Here is an 18,472-nt window from a genome sequence, read left to right on the forward strand (position 1 = left end):
AGGCTAACTTTGACCAAGTGTTATAGCAATAATATATGACATGTAAGTTACACAAAGCATACTGTTCGTACGTGAAAAGAGCTTTCAATGATATAATTTTCACATTATACATCTCATGTATTATTAGTCTTATCAATAGTCAAAGACGGTCTCAAAAACACATTAGGCCCTATATAGATGGAAGGGGAGTACTTAATATAGGTAAGAAAGTAAAAGGGGCGTACTCAACTTGGCACCGCCTCACCTTCCTCTCAGAAAACGCATCAACCACTAGTACAACCCATCAACGGTGGCAAAAGGGCGCATCCTAGCGCTAGCCACCGCATGGATTTTTACTGTGCTAGCGACAGAAAAAAAACGAAAGGGGTAAAAAGGGTGGATGCTACCGAGCGGAGACACAATTGAGCCAGACCTAGCCTGGGGTCTCCGCACCAGCCCCTTCTCTCTTTGACGGCGCCGCCTCCTCTCCTCTCTCTCGATTCCCTTCGCGCCGCCGCACCTGCTCCGGGCTCCTCCTCTTCCGGGCTTCCCCGTGCCGTCGGCCTCCCTCGTCTGCGTCTTTCCTCGTCGGTCGTTGCTCCGAGTCGCGGACCTCCTCGCTGCGGTTGCAGTGGCCGAACAAGATGAAGAGGAGCTGCAGAGTCGGGTCCATGCAGCGGCCTCCTCCCCACGGAGGTCAGAAGAGGAAGATGTGCTCTTCCATGGTTTCAAGAGGAGGAGACGCTTCTCCTACCAGATCAGTGGCCATCACGTCTCCATCGACGTCGCCGAGCTCCATGGCTTCCTCGTCTCCTTCTCAGGCGGGCGATGGTGCACGATATGGCCAGGTGTGACCTGCGCAAGCAGCACCACTGATGAGGCACATGTTGTGGGCTAGCAGCGATTGGAGGGGACGCCGTTGCAGATCCTCATTGTTTCTCTGGGAGAGGAGCACGTCGACGATCTATTTTTTCCCCATAGATTCGCGATGGAGGTGCTCGAGGAGGAGCTTCTTCTCTAGACGCCATGCAAATCGTCCAGGTGTGCCTCCGCTCCCCCTCCCCCTCCCCTGTAGGTGTTGGATGATGGTTTGACATTTAATCTTCAGAGTCTTAACTCCTTGATTCCCCCTGTACTTCGGATTCCGCAGGAGAGGAACACGCCGCTGAAGAACTCGGCATGGAGGATCTGAAACCTCACAAGGAAGAAGGAGGTGATCTCTTTTCTCTTTGGACTGTAGCCTAATTGTGTGAGATTCTATTTGGTTGGGTTAGTTTTAGATGATTCTGGGCAAAGAAGTTTGCTAGCTTTTCAAACTTTGGTTGCTTAAAAAAATTATCGCTAAAATGTTAGGTTATGTATATGGGCAAAAGATTTAGGTTATGTTCTACCTATCTCCCAGTTCATTTTTGGAGCCAAGTGTTTCCTAGAGGGTGCTGATGATGCATGCTATGTAGTCTGAATCTCCCTTGAAAATAACCATGAAAATCTATCCAAGTTTTTTCTTTAATGTGCAAGGCGAGCAGGCGGGGAATTACTCACCAGTAGCAAAGCTAAGAAATGCACAGACACAAACAACATCCAGTAAACCTGCGCCCGGGCAGTATCCGCATCTGCATCTTTGGCCTCTTACCCGTTTACTGTGTGGGTGACGTCGGGACCACACCATTAAGTGTGTCTGGTATACTTTTGGTAAATCATATTTGCAATATGCCAATATCATCAAAATTATGTTTGTTCTATGTCAGTAATTTAATTCTCATAGAAATAAAGTTCCGATTCATGTACTGACAAAATGTGTATGGCATACTATGTTCAGGTGAACCATTGTTTAACACGGATATGCACAGGCGTGTGGATGTGCACTGCCCCTGAATGTGAAGAGCTATTCAAGATGTTGCATTTTTGGTGGAGTTCAATGCATCGGCTAGAGGAGGATGCCGCGACAGGTTAAACTCCTCTGCCGTTGCAGAGCAGTCCACTGTGCCGTCACCGTCATCCTTGCCTTCGAGCCATCTGTGACGCTGTCGCCATCGCTTAGCCCTTCGCCGCGGGGGACACATAGATGGGTGAGGATGCCAGTAGGAAGCAGCAGCTCGCCGTTTCCTTGGTCCCCGCCAACGCCAAGCGAGAAGAGAAGGTGAGATCGAATCCGTCTGGTCTTATTCTGGTTATCACTGCTTGGTTCATTCAACAACATTTTGATGCCTTCCAATATGATTTTCAAAATTGTGTCAATTTAGGTTGATATGTACCATTTTTATAAATTATTCAGATCGTCTTTAAGTGGATTGTTGAAGAGGCAGCCATATGTATTGAGCCAAGATAGTAACACATAGGATAAACTGTGTTGCCTTTTGTGTTAATGGATTATTCTCCTCCGGGCATATACAAAGTACACAGGAGGTGTTAGTTTGTTAGAATAACCTGACTGTCAGAAGTGCATGCGACTTATACTGAATTTTTGCTTATCTGAGGGTTTTAATACTTTCCTAACTCTGCTCCGCATTGATAGAGATTTCTCTTCCCTTGTATCTCTCACCCTTTGTCCCTTCTCAGTTTCTTTCCTGATGCAACATACCATATATAATTTGAGACCTACCCAGGTTTGAGCAGCATGCCATGGCCATTTGGTTTCCCAAAGGGAGCCTTTTTATTCTTTTTCTGTAATACCATGAACATATCTGAATGTTTGCATTGGTTCTAGCCGATGCTTAATTTTTTTAATGTATTCATGACTGAATAAGCCCACGCATACATACTCGTGTATCTGATATTGTATTCTGGTCCTTTCTCTGTCATTGATTTTAAACATGTATATGCAGTACTGGCAGGATGAATTAATAGATATGTTGGACCTATGCATTTTGTATTATCTAATGTTTGTGATTCTTTTTGCTATTCAGCTTATTTGGTTTGCGGTGATTGTAATTGACACGCAGTAGCAAGTCGGGCATTTGAAAGGTATCAACAGTGGACAAGATGATGACTCCAATCGATTTGGTGTGGAAGCATGACAAATTGATAAATGTTGGAAAATATCAGATCACAAAGCTAGAGGTGATCATTCTGTTCTTTACTTGCGAATCTCTGTTCCTTACTAGCTCAGGGAACTTGCACCAAACAAACGGATTGATGATCTTGCAAACCTCTCGTCAGTTTCGCTTGATTCCATTGGGACTTCAGAATTCTGTCATCAAATTTATCCCTAATTTAAATTAGCTCTCTTGCACCGACCCATAAATTAGTTGGCTTAGTCGGTAACTTAGTAGTATGATAAGTTTCAGCATGTTCTATATGCCCCGTCACCGCTGACCCCTTCCTGCAAGGCAATGGCTGCCATTTCATATTTCTTGAATGCCAAGAAAGAAGTGTGATTAATAAGACCTCACCCAAAGTTAAATCTGAGTATAAAAATTGTCAATTACCACAAGGAAATGTTGGCCTGATGATTGATGCTAGCTGTGGTTAGATCAAAGTATGATATCTTCTTGTACCTACTGTTGATGTCCAAATGATATGTCCTTGGGCATATGATGAAGCTAGACCTGACTCTCTTTTTTTCTTTGTGAATAAGCTAGACCCGACTTAGTCTATGACGTTATCCAAGATGATATTGTTTGATAGAAACCTGAGTGTGTATCACAATCACAAAGCCAACAAAAAAGATTTTATCTGCCAGGCGTCATGAAAACAAGCTCACATAGAAGAACAGTCCTTCTATCTCTTTGTAATTATATATTTACAGATGATAAGGATCGTATACTTGTCCTTATTGTTGCTTTGTATTGTTTGGACAGTGCTCGCCCTTGATGTAACGGTTCAACACAGCATCGCTAATTGCATTTGTGCCTAATTGCCTTTACATGCCACTAAATTTGTACCCAGTATATGAATGGAGCCTCCCTTTCCATGTGTATAACCAATTCGTCAGCATAGTACTACTGCCTGACTGAGCATTTCAGCTACTTAATGTTATTTGTCGCTTGCGTCTGCATGTCATACCGATGACCCAAAAAGCAAGCGGAATGGGCACTGACCAACCTGGCATCTCACAGGGTCGCCTCATTTGACACAAAATAACCCAGCTGGATTAGTGCACATCGATCTGATGCTTTGTAGAATCAAAGCATTGAAATTCTTGTTTTAATGCTTCAGAATATGAACGCCTTCAAAAAAATTAGCATGCCTTTGTTAGTTTGTATCTCCTGTTGGTGTGTGTTTACATAATTCTTGTTATTGTATAAGTTTTGCACAATCATAAGGCCTTTAGAATGCCAAAAGCTTCAGACCTTTGCTTCTGTAGTTTCACTAATTGAACTTCTCTAAAATACATCAAACAAGATCTTACTCTTAGATATTTAGTTAGGTGTTGCTGTTACTGCAGGCCCTTGTCCAGATGGAGGACTTGGCTTCTTCAGTGAGGACAAATCAATACTACACTTCGATTCAATAGAGTGCGAGGTAATTTTCTTCTTACCTAATGTGGTTACATCTAAGTAAAAATTTCCTTTTGGTGCTTCAACACCAACCGGGCTTCTGCCTATAGAGTTGTTTTTATTTATATTTCTTGAGCTGCTGTTGTTGCTTCTCATTTTTTATATTTGTTTCTTGATATAGCTTCATTAGGGTTTAAGTGCGTTGCTGCTGGTCGCCTCTTGTGATTGTGTACAGCTTGCTTCTGACATAGCCAAGATTAAAGGAGAGGGGGGGTCATTGCTGATGGCTTGGAACTTTTTGGTGCATCATGCTATGCGACTAAGGTGCAATGCCTTATCCATTGAAGCTTTTGTTTCTTCATCTAACATGTACACCTTGAACAGAACCATCTTCTTTTTGTTTCTTTTTTTTTTCAATTCTGGATAGGTCACGCTGACAGACACTTGGTGAGATGTTTGAAGCTGCTCTTAGTATCATGACCTAGCTTGGAGACTGTGCCAAGGTATCATCTGCAGTGTCATGTCTGTGTTCTGTCTAAATAGCATGCGATGCTTTACATTGGCATCAGAAAGTCCACTTCAATATCATTTTTTGGCTGCTTTATAGTATTAGTACTACTATTTTTCTTTTGTAATCATGGATTTGCAATTGACTGAAGCTGCAAATTGTGATATGTTGCCTTGTGGTTAAGTTTTTATAAGAAAATAGTTAGTAATTGTGAATTTCTTCATTCTCAATATTCTTGGCACATGCTGGGAAAAAAAACATTGGGTGGTTATCTTAAACTTTGTTTCCGTTGGCATCCTGTGAGTGCCCCAGCAGATAGAATGTTCCTTTTTTTCCTATATACCCATTACAGTGGTACGTATCCTTCATTACAAAGAGCCAGTTTGTCGTTGCAGTGTTTTTCTATTCACTTAAATCTATACATAGTTAGATGTCTTTCCCGATGTGCAAAACTCGATGGATGGCACATAAATTGCTTGTTTAACAGATGGAATTCAGGGATTAATGGCATTCATTATATTGATTATAATGCTCTGTACATATACATTACACATATGCTAACTGCAGTAGCCACAGAGTGGTTGGTGAGTGCGAAATAGAGTGCAATGCACGCGCCAGCATGATCAGATCATTGGTAGATCAATTTCGAAGCCTGGCTGATGAATGACTAGCTTATATGGTTCTGTTGTTGTAGGCTGAAGTTTTCTTTCTTGGGCAACTAAGGCAGAAGAACCTGGTGTAATTGGCTGGGTAGTGCTACGAGCACGAACACCGGATGTTGGTGTACAAATTCATGAGCGTTGGGAGCCTTGAGACGCACCTCTTCAAAAGTGAGTTCTTCACCGCTTTCTGCTGTCAATTGATCATTCCAAGTATTAGTATGTTTGGTGGTTCTTGAGATCAGCAAGATAAAGAAAAATGTTACTCTCTCCAATACAAAATAAGTGTCGTGGTTTCAATTAAAATTTGAACTAAAACCATGACACTTACTATGGATTTGAGGGAGTAATTCAGAATTCTGAGCACGACGAGTGCCATCTGGTCCATTGATGATGAACTGTTCTTGTCCCCTGAACTTTCTTTTCCATAAGTCACAAGTCAAGAGGATGGCTGAACTCTCTCTCCTTTCCAAAGGGACTACACTTTCTCTTTCTAAAATCAGATGAATGTAGATATTCGATATTTACCAAAAAGGGATACTGGATATTTTGGATTGAAAATTTACTTGTCCGACCAGCTTCTTGGTACTTGCAAGTTAGTACAACTCTTGGTCAATGTGGAGGAAACTGACCTGAAACATCCTATTTCCTTGACGTATAAATGGCTCCCTCCTGCGGATGATAAGGATGAAGATCGCCGTCAGCCCAAGGGCCTTAACTTTCTCCATGACGCCAACCTGCCGGTGATCTACAAGCAGGCCTTCAACATCTTGCTCGACTAGGTAGGTCACACGTAACTTGAGACTTTCTGCTAAGAAAAGAAGCAGTTCTCAAATGTCTCTCATTTTGGAACTTTAGTGATGGTTACTGGAAAATGGGGTCAAACAGTACATCACACCTCTTATGCTGAAATTACCACAAAAGTATCTGACAAATGAAAATAATAATTTGATCTTGAATCTTAATTTCAAATCTTTACCTTTTGACCTGTTGAACCCATCCAAGATGCCATGTTTCTGAACTTTAGCTAGCTCAGTGCATTAAGTGTAGCTCTGACCTGACTGGAACTCTGAATATTCTTGGATGGATGCCAAACCTGAGAAATCCTATGAACATTTTGCTGTCATGGTCACATAATTGTCCAGTGAGATATGAAGCTTCTTGTGTACTTTGTCTTCCTATATTTGAGAATGAATGCACTTTATGAACAAGAATGCTTTAAAGTATTTACCCCAGGTATCTGTAAGCTATTACAAGGATCGAACTTATTTCCATCTTTCTTCAGTGCAAGCTGCAGGGTCAGTCTGAGCCTTCACGAGCTCGACATCGGGGCCAGCACTCTACATACTTATCGACGCCGTGTAGTACCAGGAGGAGCAGATGTGAAAAGCGGTGCAAAGTGTGCCTTATGATGCTTGGAACTGTGCATCTACTTTTCGCCAGTGCATGGTTCTTTTGAACCACCTCTCTTTGTAGTCAGTCATTTAAGCTGCAAGAATGCTGCATCTCTGTTCATATAAGCTTATCCATATATATGATGCCCCTGTCTTTGCACACCTGATGTGTTTTATGAATGTGCACTGCGCCAACAATGCATTTTTACTGTTGTAACTTATTTTTCCCATCAATAAGATGGTACTGTCACTTGGGTTGGATTGCTCTGCTTTCTAGAATTTAGAACGTTATATAAGTTGAACAACAGTTGCATGAAAAGGACATAGCATAGTGACGCCTCAGGAGCAACAGCAAGATTGGTGCGCCCAGTCAGCAGAGGAGGCGCGCCCCTGCCACTAGTATGCAATCAAAAGTGGTGGCATCCCTGAGCTCAGATCCTTGGTCAACGATGCAGGGAGCACATCGTGTCATAATAATGAAGAAAAGAGGCCCGCGCCCACCGAAAGGAACTCACGCGCGGAGGTAGTAGTACGAAGCAGTACGCGTCCGATCGCGTCTCCGTCTGTACCCCAACGCCAACCCAACCACATTTATTTCTCCTATATACTACTACGAGTATATATCCTAAAAAAAATCCCAACCATATTAATTTACGCAACCCCGGCCGACCGAGACCCACTCGTGCACGGGCACGACGCGTCTCACATTTATAACACGAAACCGATCCCGGCCCGCGCTTCCTTCTCCCTCCCCTGCTGCCTGCCTGTGCTCCACCTCCGTCTTAATGGTAGCTCAGCTCCGGTGGCTCCGGTGGTTGCACCCACCTCCCGCTTACCGCAGCTAGCCCCTATATATGGCTTCCGATCCGATCCCACCCTCCCATGCATCCCGGACAAACACTTCCCAACCCCGACCAACCGCAGCCACCACGCACGCACGCTAGCCGGCCCAAGGTGCTACGTACGTACGCCACCATGAGCGCCGCCGCCCAAGAAACCACGGCCGGCGGCGGCGGCGGCGATGGCAAGCGTCAGGGACCTTGCCGCCCGGGACACCTCAAGCTTGGCTACCACATCGTGGTGTCCAACGCGGTCTACGTGCTGCTGGCCCCGTTCGCCGCGGCGTTGGCGCTCCGCGCGTCCCGTCTCACCCCGTCCGACCTCGCGGCAGCGCGCGCCTACCTCCTCGCCAACCTCCAGCTCGCTGCCTCCCTCGTGTCCGTCGCCACGGCCCTCGCGACGGCCTACCTCGCGCGGCGGCCGCGCGCGGTGTACCTGCTGGACTTCGCGTGCTACAAGCCCGGGCCCGACCACGTGGTCACCCGGGAGACCTTCATGAGGCAGTCCAGCAAGGCCGGGGCGTTCACCGACGACAACCTGGCGTTCCAGCGGAAGATCCTGGAGCGGTCGGGGCTCGGGCAGGGGACCTACTTCCCGGCGGCGGTGCTCAACTCGCCCCCTAACCCGTGCATGGCGGAGGCGCGGCGGGAGGCGGAGGCTGTTATGTTCGGCGCCATCGACAGCCTGCTCGCCAAGACAGGGGTGCGGGCCAGGGACATCGGCGTCGTGGTCGTCAACTGCAGCCTCTTCAACCCGACGCCGTCGCTCTCCGCCATGGTCGTCAACCACTATAAGCTCCGCGGTAACGTCGCCAGCTACAACCTCGGCGGCATGGGATGCAGCGCCGGGCTCATCTCCATCGACCTGGCCAAGCAGCTGCTCCAGGTAATTTTTCCTTTTTTATACCACTCGAGACTCCTCCTCGAGTACGTAGCCTAGTGTTAATTTGGCGATGGGTTAGGGAGGTTGAGCGACCGCAGGTGTGCTCGCACGTCAGCCAATGGTTGGGTAGATGGACGGCGTGGATCGTACCCAGTGGGTTGTTGAGAAGGAAAAGCAAACTTTGACTTGGTTTGACTTTTCATAGTACTTTTTATGTCCTATATACCCATACTGTCATCGTCAACATCCGCTGCTGCTGCGGTACGCGTAGTACTCACTCCATTTTTTATTTACTTCGTATATTAGCTTTGATCAAAGTCAAATTTATAAACTTCAATAAAATTTATATACAAATACATTAACATATATACAAAAACAAAGCAATATCATTTGACTTCTTTCATATACGAATTTAATGATATGCTTTGTGTAACATGTACTCCCTCCGTTCCTAAATATAAGTCTTTTTAGAGGTTTCATTACGGAACTACATACAGATGTATATAGACATATTTAGAGTTTAGATTCACTCATTTTGCTCTGTATGTAGTCACCTAGTGAAATGTCTAGAAAGACTTATATTTAGAACGGAGGGAGTATGTCATATATCATTGTACTAACCCAAGGTCAAAGGTAACCTCAAAAAACGTATTGGATCCTATATAAGTGGACAGAGGGAGTAGCGCATTTTAAAAAGAATTACTTATGTGGCATGTATTGAACGAGGAGAGATTATGTTACTCTAAATGAAGCCATCTATGAAACCACGCTTTTCAAAAGAACACAAGTCTACAAGCTAATAAATGAAGCCATCTGTGACACCACAACCATGTTACTTTGCATCATGAAGGAGTAACTTAGACTAATGTCATATGCCTTAGGTATTATTTGTAATTGTAGTAAGTCAGTGGCAATCAGAATCTTAATCTCGCTGAACAGAGATCTGCATCCTTGATTAATTTGTTGACTACACACCTGAGGAACTAATCTTTTCATTTTGGTGGGCCTGCGCACCTTGCGTGTGCTTGGGGCGTTGTTGTTAAGATGATAACATCTCATTAACTAACACTCAACCACTGTCTAGTAGCATTCCTATGTGCACAGATCCAAACCTGTACTGTTGGTGCACCAGCTCGGGAGCTAGTGTTTCTGTTTCATTCGCTTGTCCTCCCGAAATGGTCCATGCAGCCAGTGTTTCCCATCTTTGAGTGGTTTAAGCACCTACAGGCTATAGCTAGGTAGACCGTTGACGTGTCCAGGGACCGATCGATCCATCGACGAGCTAGCTGATCACCACTTGTCCTAATAGTACTAGTAAACATTGATGAGGGCAGCTAGCTGACAGGAAGAGCTCGTCCAATAAATCTCGTGTTGATGAGTAGGGCCAATTATTGGTCGACGATAGCTGTCTGTTGTGAATACGGATGCACATGCAGACGTCTAGTAGCAGTAGTAGTAGTAGGCACGTGTTTATTTGGTTGACCGATTAATTTGCTTCTGATTGGAGTTGCCATGTTGTAATGGATGCATGCAGGTCCACCGGAACTCGTACGCGCTGGTGGTGAGCATGGAGAACATCACGCTGAATTGGTACTGGGGCAACGACCGCTCCATGCTCATGTCCAACTGCCTCTTCCGCATGGGCGGCGCGGCGATCCTCCTCAGCAACCGCGCCGCCGACAAGCGCCGCTCAAAGTACCAGCTCATGCACACCGTGCGGACGCACCACGGCGCCGACGACCGCGCCTACCGCTGCGTGTTCCAGGAGGAGGACAAGGCTGGCCGGGTCGGCGTCGCGCTCTCCAATGACCTCATGGCCATCGCCGGCTCGGCCCTCAAGACCAACATCACCACGCTCGGCCCCCTCGTTCTCCCCATGTCCGAGCAGATCCTTTTCCTCATATCTCTCATCGGCAAGAAGATCTTTAGTCTCAAGATGAAGCCCCACATTCCGGACTTCAAGATGGACTTCGAGCACTTCTGCATCCATGCTGGCGGCAGGGCGGTGCTGGACACCATCGAGAAGAACCTGGAGCTCAGTGACTGGCACATGGACCCTACGAAGATGACATTAAACCGGTGGGGGAACACGTCGAGCAGCCTGCTCAGGTACGAGCTTGCATACACGGAGGCCAAGGGACGCGTCCGACGCGGGCACCGTGCATGGCAGATCGCCTTCGGGTCAGGGTTCAAGTGTAACAACGCGGTGTGGCGCGCGCTCAAGGACATTCACCCGTCAAAGGAAGCCCGCAACAACCCATGGATTGAGGAGATCCACCGGTGCCCAGTTGAGGTGCCCAAGGTGGAGAGCGTCGTTTCATCGCCATGATAGGCTCATCAAGGTCGAGTACCCATGGTTTTCTAGAAAAGAATCTTTCTTTCCAAGTTGAAAGGTATCTGTTGAATTATTTGTATCATTGTGATGTAGCATCAAGTTAATTGATGGTTTGAGCTAGCTGAATTGATATGGAGCTTCAATTGGTGTATTTTTGTTGGTTTGGCTGGGTGCCTCAGTTTGTTAGACTATAAGGGAGTGACTACGTGCAAGGTGACTGTTTTTAATTTTTGGGTCAGTTGACTGACCATAATTTTTGCTCAGTCGATTTGCATGCAGCGGGCCGCAGCAGCCCCCGTAACGTCTGCACAAGTGCATGTGTGTGTTCTCCTTAATTACCATCAAGCTGGACCATGGGCTGCCCCCGTCAAGTGCTACTGCAAAGTCAGATTTTTTCTCTCTCTTGTACGTTGGTACAGACTGCTCTAGTATAGTGTTCAAAGCGTTTATAGGTGACCGAAGAATAGCACTCTCACACATATTTGCATGCAACGGTTAGCGATCATATGAGCAATCTGTCACACATGTATATTTATTTTTATATGCATGCATACAATACATACACTATACACATGTATATATCATTTTGAAGGGAGAGAAAGGAGAGGGGGGGGGGGGGGTACTTAAACCCACATTTGATATTTCTAACTCATTTATGTCTACTAATCATCACACTAGACAACTTAATATTAGTTTTTTTTCGATAAATTACACAGGCCATACTGAATGTTCTTATAGAAGCCGCACAACTTTGGACCCAAATTGAGGATTGCACTAACATTCTTCATCTTTAAGCGGCTATTGAAAAATAAATGAAGTCTCACCCAGAATTTGAACTGTTAAATTAAAAATCTAACACCTGTGTTGGTTTCACCTTAAAGAGTAAAGGGTAAAAAATAAGAGTAAATACAAATAAAAAAATAAATTTATAAAAAATGAAATAGTGCAATTGCCACTAACCTTAAAGAACAACGAAAATGAAAACAAATACTGAAAAAATCTGCACACAATTTACACAGAAATTGCGCTATTCTAAAATATGCAAGAATATGCGTATAATAAAGGAGTTTTCACAAAAAAGAAAGTTTCCTAGGAAGAAATGATTTTTTTAGAGGAATGCCCTTGGGTGCACTTTATTAAAATCAAATGAAGGTTACATCAAAAATAATGTCTGGGACAATAAATTATTAGCATTGGTATTACCCTTAACGAAGAAACAAAACAAAACAAAACTGAAACAAATTCAAAATAATAAAGTTTTCTATGAAAGAATGAATTAGTGGCTTTTGTATTGCCCTTCAATAAGAAAGAAGATGAAATAAATACTAAAACGGACTCAAAGTAGTGAAATTTCCAAAGAAAGAATGAATTTGTGACATTGGTATTACGATTTAAGAAGAAAAAAACAGAAAAACAAATCTAAATCAGACAATTACAAAATTTACACACGATATACATAAAAATGCGCGTTATAAAAATACACAAGAATAAGCATATGAAAGTGAATTTTTTGCAAAAAAAATATAGTTTCCTATGTACGGTTGAATTATTGACATTCGTATGACCTTTAAAGAAGAAAGAAAATGAAATAAATACTAAAACAAAACCAAACTAATGAAATTTTCGAAGGAAGAATGAATTGGTGGGCGTTGATATTACCATTTAAGAAGAATGAAAATGAGAAAAAAACTAAATCAAACAATGACAAATTTTGCAGATGATATACATAAAAGTTGTGATTTAAAAATATATGCAAGAATGAACATATAAAAGTGGATTTTTATACAAAAAGAAGTTTCATTAGTATGAATGAATTAGTGGTACTTTCACTATCGTCAAAGGAACTGAAGTTTTTAATAAAGAATGAATTAGTTGGTATTAACCTTTGTGAAGAAACAAAATGACAAAAAGAAATTGCATACGAGTTTGCATTGAAATTGCACCTTTTCTAATATGAAACAATAGTCATATAATAATGAAATTTTGACACATATTGTATAGTTTTTATGTGTATACATTTACACTCATCAAACACCCTAAAATAGCCGCAAAAGAAAAAAACAACTGAGAACCAACTAATAAAGAAAAACAGAAAACAAAAGCAAAAACGCACATGTAAATAAAGAGAGAAAGGGGAAGGTTGGGTCGCACATGTAATGGGTTCAGCCCACTAAGGAATCGACTGACCCAAAATATATGGTCAGTCAAGAAAAAACAGCCAAAAGCAGTGCATAGACCAGCCCAGAAAAAAAATATGAGCACGAATCTGAAGTAGAATTCAACAGTCCAAAAATTGACTGACCCAAAAGTAATTTTCAGGCGACTTGCGTATAGCTAAAGTGAGAATATAATTGTGCTTAAATATGGAATTCCAAGGATCACATGATATGTATCATTTTGCATAAACACTACGAAGGTGTGCATTCCTTGGGACACATTGCAAGGGGCGGACGACACAGTGGAGGGAAGGGGAGACTACGGTGAGAGGAAAGTACATGTCGAATGTCGTTGTATCGAGGGAAGACAACAGTGGTGGCGGCGACGCCATGGCAAGGAGAGTAGGTCGAGGGAATGAGATGTTAGTGTGAGTGTTGTGTCATCTGGTGATAGAGCGAGAAAGTGAATTGTTTTTTTCTTAAGATAAGAAGAAAAGGAATGGATGTTTGTGTATTTTATAGCGAAAAGCGCCTCTTTGCTATGAGAGAGATGTCACATACTTATTTATATAATGATAAATATCACGAATGTTTTTATGGCGTCGGTTATAGTGATGACATAATGTTGTGGCGCGGTCCTAGCCCCAGATGTCCATATTTTTGGCATGTGACGTCTGACATACCCACATGGCGTCCCCATGTCATCCATGTGACGTGATATTCATCGCCATGTCTAAATCGGGACGCCGTGGGTTGGTGGCTTTGGTCTCCCGCGCCTAGGACTAAGAAAATTGGCGCGCACGGGTGCCAGCAACCATGCGCGGGAAGGCAACGGGGATCGGGAGGGAAAGGAAAAGATCCGTCCAGAGGTGAAGAGAGGAAGTGAGCGGGAAAGAGACAGAGAGGGGCAGCCATGGCGGAGGAAATTAGCCGCGTACCTCGACCTTGTCCTCTCCGGCGACCACCCAACGACATGTAACACCCACGATGTGGCTATATCTCCCACGTGTCGAGGCACGACTTAGAGGCATAACCGCATTGTGGTTTTGTCGCAAGAAGGGTCATCTTCACACAATCCCATGTAATGAACAAGAATGGGATACAGAGTTGGCTTACAATCGCCACTTCACACAATACATAAATGAATTCATACATCATTCAAGATACACACATAGGTCCGACTACGGAACCAAAATAAAAGAAGACAACCCAACTGCTAGATCCCCGATCGTCCCAACTGGGCACCACTACTGATCAACATGGAAAGAAACATAGTAACGACCAAGGTCTTCGTCGAACTCCCACTTGAGCTCGGTTGCGTCATCTGCACTGGAATCGTCGGCACCTGCAACTGTTTTGGAAGTATCTGTGAGTCACGAGGACTCATCAATCTCACACCCGCGAGATCAAGACTATTTAAGCTTAAGGGTAGGAAAGGGGGGTAGTGGGGTGGAGCTGCAGCAAGCATTAAGCATATATGGTGGCTAACATACGCAAATAAGAGCGAGAAGAGAAGCAACGGAACGGTCGTCAACTAGTAATGATCAAGAAGTGATCCTGAACTCCTACTTACGTCAAAATAACCCAGAAACCGTGTTCACCTCCCGGACTCCGCCGAGAAGAGACTATCACGGCTACACACGCGGTTGATGTGTTTTAATTAGGGTCAAGTGTCAAGTTCTCTACAACCGGATATTAACAAATTCCCATCTGCCACATAACCGCGGGCACGGCTTTCGAAAGATAATACCCTGCAGGGGTGTCCCAACTTAGCCCATTATAAGCTCTCACGGTCAACGAAGGATATTCCTTCTCCCAGGAAGACCCGATCAGTCTCGGAATCCTGGTTACAAGACATTTCGACAATGGTAAAACAAGACCAGCAAAGCCGCCCGATGTGCCGACAAATCCCGATAGGAGCTGCACATATCTCGTTCTCAGGGCACACCGGATAAGTCAAGCTACGAGTAAAACCAGACCTCGAGTTTCCCCGAGGTGGCCCCGCAGGCTGCTCGGTTCGGACCAACACTCGAAGGAGCACTGGCCCGGGGGGTCTAAAATAAAGATGACCCTTGAGTCTGCAGAACCCAAGGGAAAAGGGGATATGTGGTAGCAAATGGTAAAACCAAGGTTGGGCCTTGCTGGAGGAGTTTTATTCAAGGCAAACTGTCAAGGGGGTCCCATAAATCACCCAACCGCGTAAGGAACGCAAAATCAAGGAACATAACACCGGTATGACGGAAACTAGGGCGGCAAGAGTGGAACAAAACACCAGGCATAAGGCCGAGCTTTCCACCCTTTACCAAGTATATAGATGCATTAAATTAGATAAGAGGTATTGTGATATCCCAACATAAACATAATCCAACATGGAGCAATCTTCATCTTCACCTGCACCTAGCAACGCTATAAGAGGGGCTGAGCAAAAGCGGTAACATAGCCAAACAACGGTTTGCTAGGAAGGGTGACAAAGGTTAGAGGTTCATGGCAATTTGGGAGGCTAGATAAGCAAGTGGTAGGTAGCGCGACATGGCAATAGAGCGAAACAACTAGCAAGCAAAGATAGAAGTGATTTCGAGGGTATGGTCATCTTGCCTGAGATCCCTCTAGGAAGAAGAACGAGTCCATGAAGAAGACAAACGAACGAAGTCGAACGAATACTCACAACTCCGGAACGAAACCGAAGGTAACGAGAGAAGCAACCCGGAAAGAAACAAACAACATAGTAAACAACCACCACATAAACATGGCATGATGCAAAAACAAATATGATGCATGTCCGGTATAATGAGGCATGGCATGGCAAAGTGCAACAAACAACACTACAAATTAAATGGAGCTCAATATGCAACGAGTTGCATATTGACGAAACACCATATTCGAGTTATTTAGTTCGCTCTTGTTTATGTACCCAACAATATTAAATGTTGATTAACATGGCAAGAGGTGAAGCATAGTAAACTAACTATTTAAGCAAGTTAAAAGAGGCCTGAAACAATAAACAACCATTCCGGAAAATCCCCACATCAATTATTTAGATTTGGTACTGTTCTGCCTAAAACCATATTTTAATGTTGTTAAACAGCAAAATGAAGTGCACCATGTTAAACTAGGCATTTTTCTACCCCATTTACATATAAAGTTTATTAAATTCCGAGTTACGATTAATTAGTTATGAAATAAATCATTTTAACATGGCATTTAGGAAATTAATACAAGCAGCAATTTAAACATTTTAAACATGGATGAGAGTGGCATAATGTGAAACTAGATAAAATTCTAAGCATTTTACATATTAAAATCATTTTAATCCGATGCACGGTTAATTAGTTATTACATGCATGGACATGAGGGGTTTTTTCTGCAAAACTAGAATACTCTGGATAATGGACAAAATCGCAGCTCTGGGAAAAAAACTACACGGGCCGAAACTGGCTAGCCCGATAGTGCACTGGAGAGGCTAGGGGCTTCTCACCCTGGGCCAAGGCCCGGCTGGAGAGGAGGACGCCAGGCAGGCCGCGACAAGGGAGCTGGGCCGGCTGTAGCTTGTGGCCCGCGAGGAAGCAAGCCGCGACGCTGGGCTCGGCGACGGGTCAACGCGGGGGCGGCAGCGTGCGCTCGTTCTCTGCTCGTTTCCAACAGAAGCAGCAGCAGAACACGACGACGCAGAAGACGGCGCCGGGGAGGGACTGGCGAAGGGGCGCTGGATCCGGGCGACGGCAGGAGGTGAAGGGCGGCAGGAGGCGGTGGAGCTTGGCGAGCTCGGCGTCGAGGAAGGAGCAGAGACGCAGAGGCGGGGCGAGGGACTTGGCGCAACGACGGGAATCGAGCGCGGAGGAGCCGGGGATGGCGGATCCAGGCGCGCATGGCAAGAGCTTGGCGATGGAGGCTTCCTCCTTGCGGCTCCTGCACGGGCGTACCTGGGAGAGAGAGAGAGCATGAGAGGGAAAGGCAACAAGAGAAGAAAGGGAAAGGAAGGAGAGGCGCGAGCGTGGCTGTCCTGCTGGTGGCTGCTAGCATAACTGCTCGCCGGGGATGACGGCAGGGAGCTAGAGGAGAGGCGCAGGACTTGGAGAAGGGGCACGGCATGGAGGAGCTCGGGAGGGTGCTGCTCTCCCTGGATCAGACGCGGGAGGCTGTAGGGGCGCTCGGAGTTGAGGTGGGAGATGGATTGGTCCGGTGGGGAAAACGAGGGAAGGAGAGAGGGTGGCTCCGGGCTTGGATCCCGAGGAAGAGGATTTGGTGGAGTGGCGGCGGCGAGGATTGCTGGATTGGACAGGATAGGTTAGGGTTTGAGCGTTTAAATAGGAAGGGTGGCTAGACTAGGGGCTAAAAGGACCCTCCGATTAAAATCGGACGATCGAGAAAAAAATAGGTAGGGAGTCCAAATAACAAAACGGAGATATTTTGTAGATGTTAGGGGATGATCCGGACCCAACGGTAACAACAATCTGGGTCGGGTTCGGGGAAGTTGTGGACACGCACACGAGGGGGGTATGAGAGGGGTCGCTGTCGAGAAAGGGGCATGTCAAAAGGTCGACGGGGACAAGCGAGGAGCGGCAACTACGAACGATTGCAGTTTTTAAAAAACAATGACGGCAACGAGTGCCGATGCAATGCGGATGATGCCATGATGAAATGCAACAAACAAATAAAACACACGACGACAACGAAAAACATGGAAGGCGTCTGAAACGTCGGCCTTGGGGCGTTACAACACTCCACCACTACAAGAGGATCTCGTCCCGAGATCTAGGATGGCACCGGAGAAAAACGGGAGAGGAAGAGGTAAAACAAAGTTGCTTCTTTGACAAACGAGTGAAACCAAAGAACCTTGAGAGGCCGCAAAGCTTGAAGAAATGACACGACGGAGGTGAACAAAATTTAAAACACTCCGTTCAGCAAGAGGAACAAGGACCATTACAAGAACCTTGTAGGTTGAAAGACAAACAAAAATGGTTACGATGGACAAGAAGTACATGCAAGCACTCCGGTTGAAACGAGATGTATAAGGAACGATAAAGATCAATTACGACAACACTCCAGTTAAAACAAGATAGAGAAGGAATAAGAGTGATATAATTTGGACAGCACTCCGACTGTAAATGGAAGGAATTGAACATGATCTTGACAAGATGAGAGGATACTCGATGAAATTAACAACACGTTGCCTCCGGAACTAATGAAAGAATGGCACAAGGGGTAGGAAAGATTTCAGACAGCACTCCGGTTGAGGAAGGAGACAAAACTTGATAAGATGAGAGAACTCGAATGAAAACA

The 18,472-nt window shown here is 44.9% G+C and overlaps 1 protein-coding gene and 1 long non-coding RNA gene across 6 annotated transcripts; both read left to right on the forward strand.

The window, feature by feature from the left end:
• Positions 1-413: 413 nt before the first annotated feature.
• LOC123143432 (uncharacterized) lies at positions 414-7,566 on the forward strand. 5 transcript variants are annotated; one of them, XR_006470841.1, is made up of 10 exons: positions 414-1,020; positions 1,130-1,192; positions 1,799-2,119; positions 2,922-3,039; positions 4,367-4,443; positions 4,600-4,742; positions 4,846-4,921; positions 5,621-5,756; positions 6,164-6,367; positions 6,871-7,566. It is a non-coding gene; the product is annotated as an uncharacterized lncRNA (long non-coding RNA). The 5 variants fall into 5 exon arrangements; XR_006470839.1 differs by having other exon boundaries at positions 2,886-3,039; positions 4,654-4,742; positions 6,871-7,565; XR_006470838.1 differs by having other exon boundaries at positions 2,886-3,039; positions 6,871-7,564.
• A 160-nt stretch (positions 7,567-7,726) lies between these two features.
• LOC123143431 (3-ketoacyl-CoA synthase 20) lies at positions 7,727-11,248 on the forward strand. The gene is made up of 2 exons (XM_044562361.1): positions 7,727-8,704; positions 10,236-11,248. The coding sequence occupies exons 1-2, from the start codon at positions 7,862-7,864 to the stop codon at positions 11,028-11,030; spliced, it is 1,638 nt and encodes a 545-aa protein (XP_044418296.1). The 5' UTR covers positions 7,727-7,861; the 3' UTR covers positions 11,031-11,248.
• Positions 11,249-18,472: the final 7,224 nt, after the last annotated feature.

Source organism: Triticum aestivum, chromosome 6D (assembly GCF_018294505.1).
Source record: "Triticum aestivum cultivar Chinese Spring chromosome 6D, IWGSC CS RefSeq v2.1, whole genome shotgun sequence".
Classification (NCBI taxonomy): domain Eukaryota; kingdom Viridiplantae; phylum Streptophyta; class Magnoliopsida; order Poales; family Poaceae; genus Triticum; species Triticum aestivum.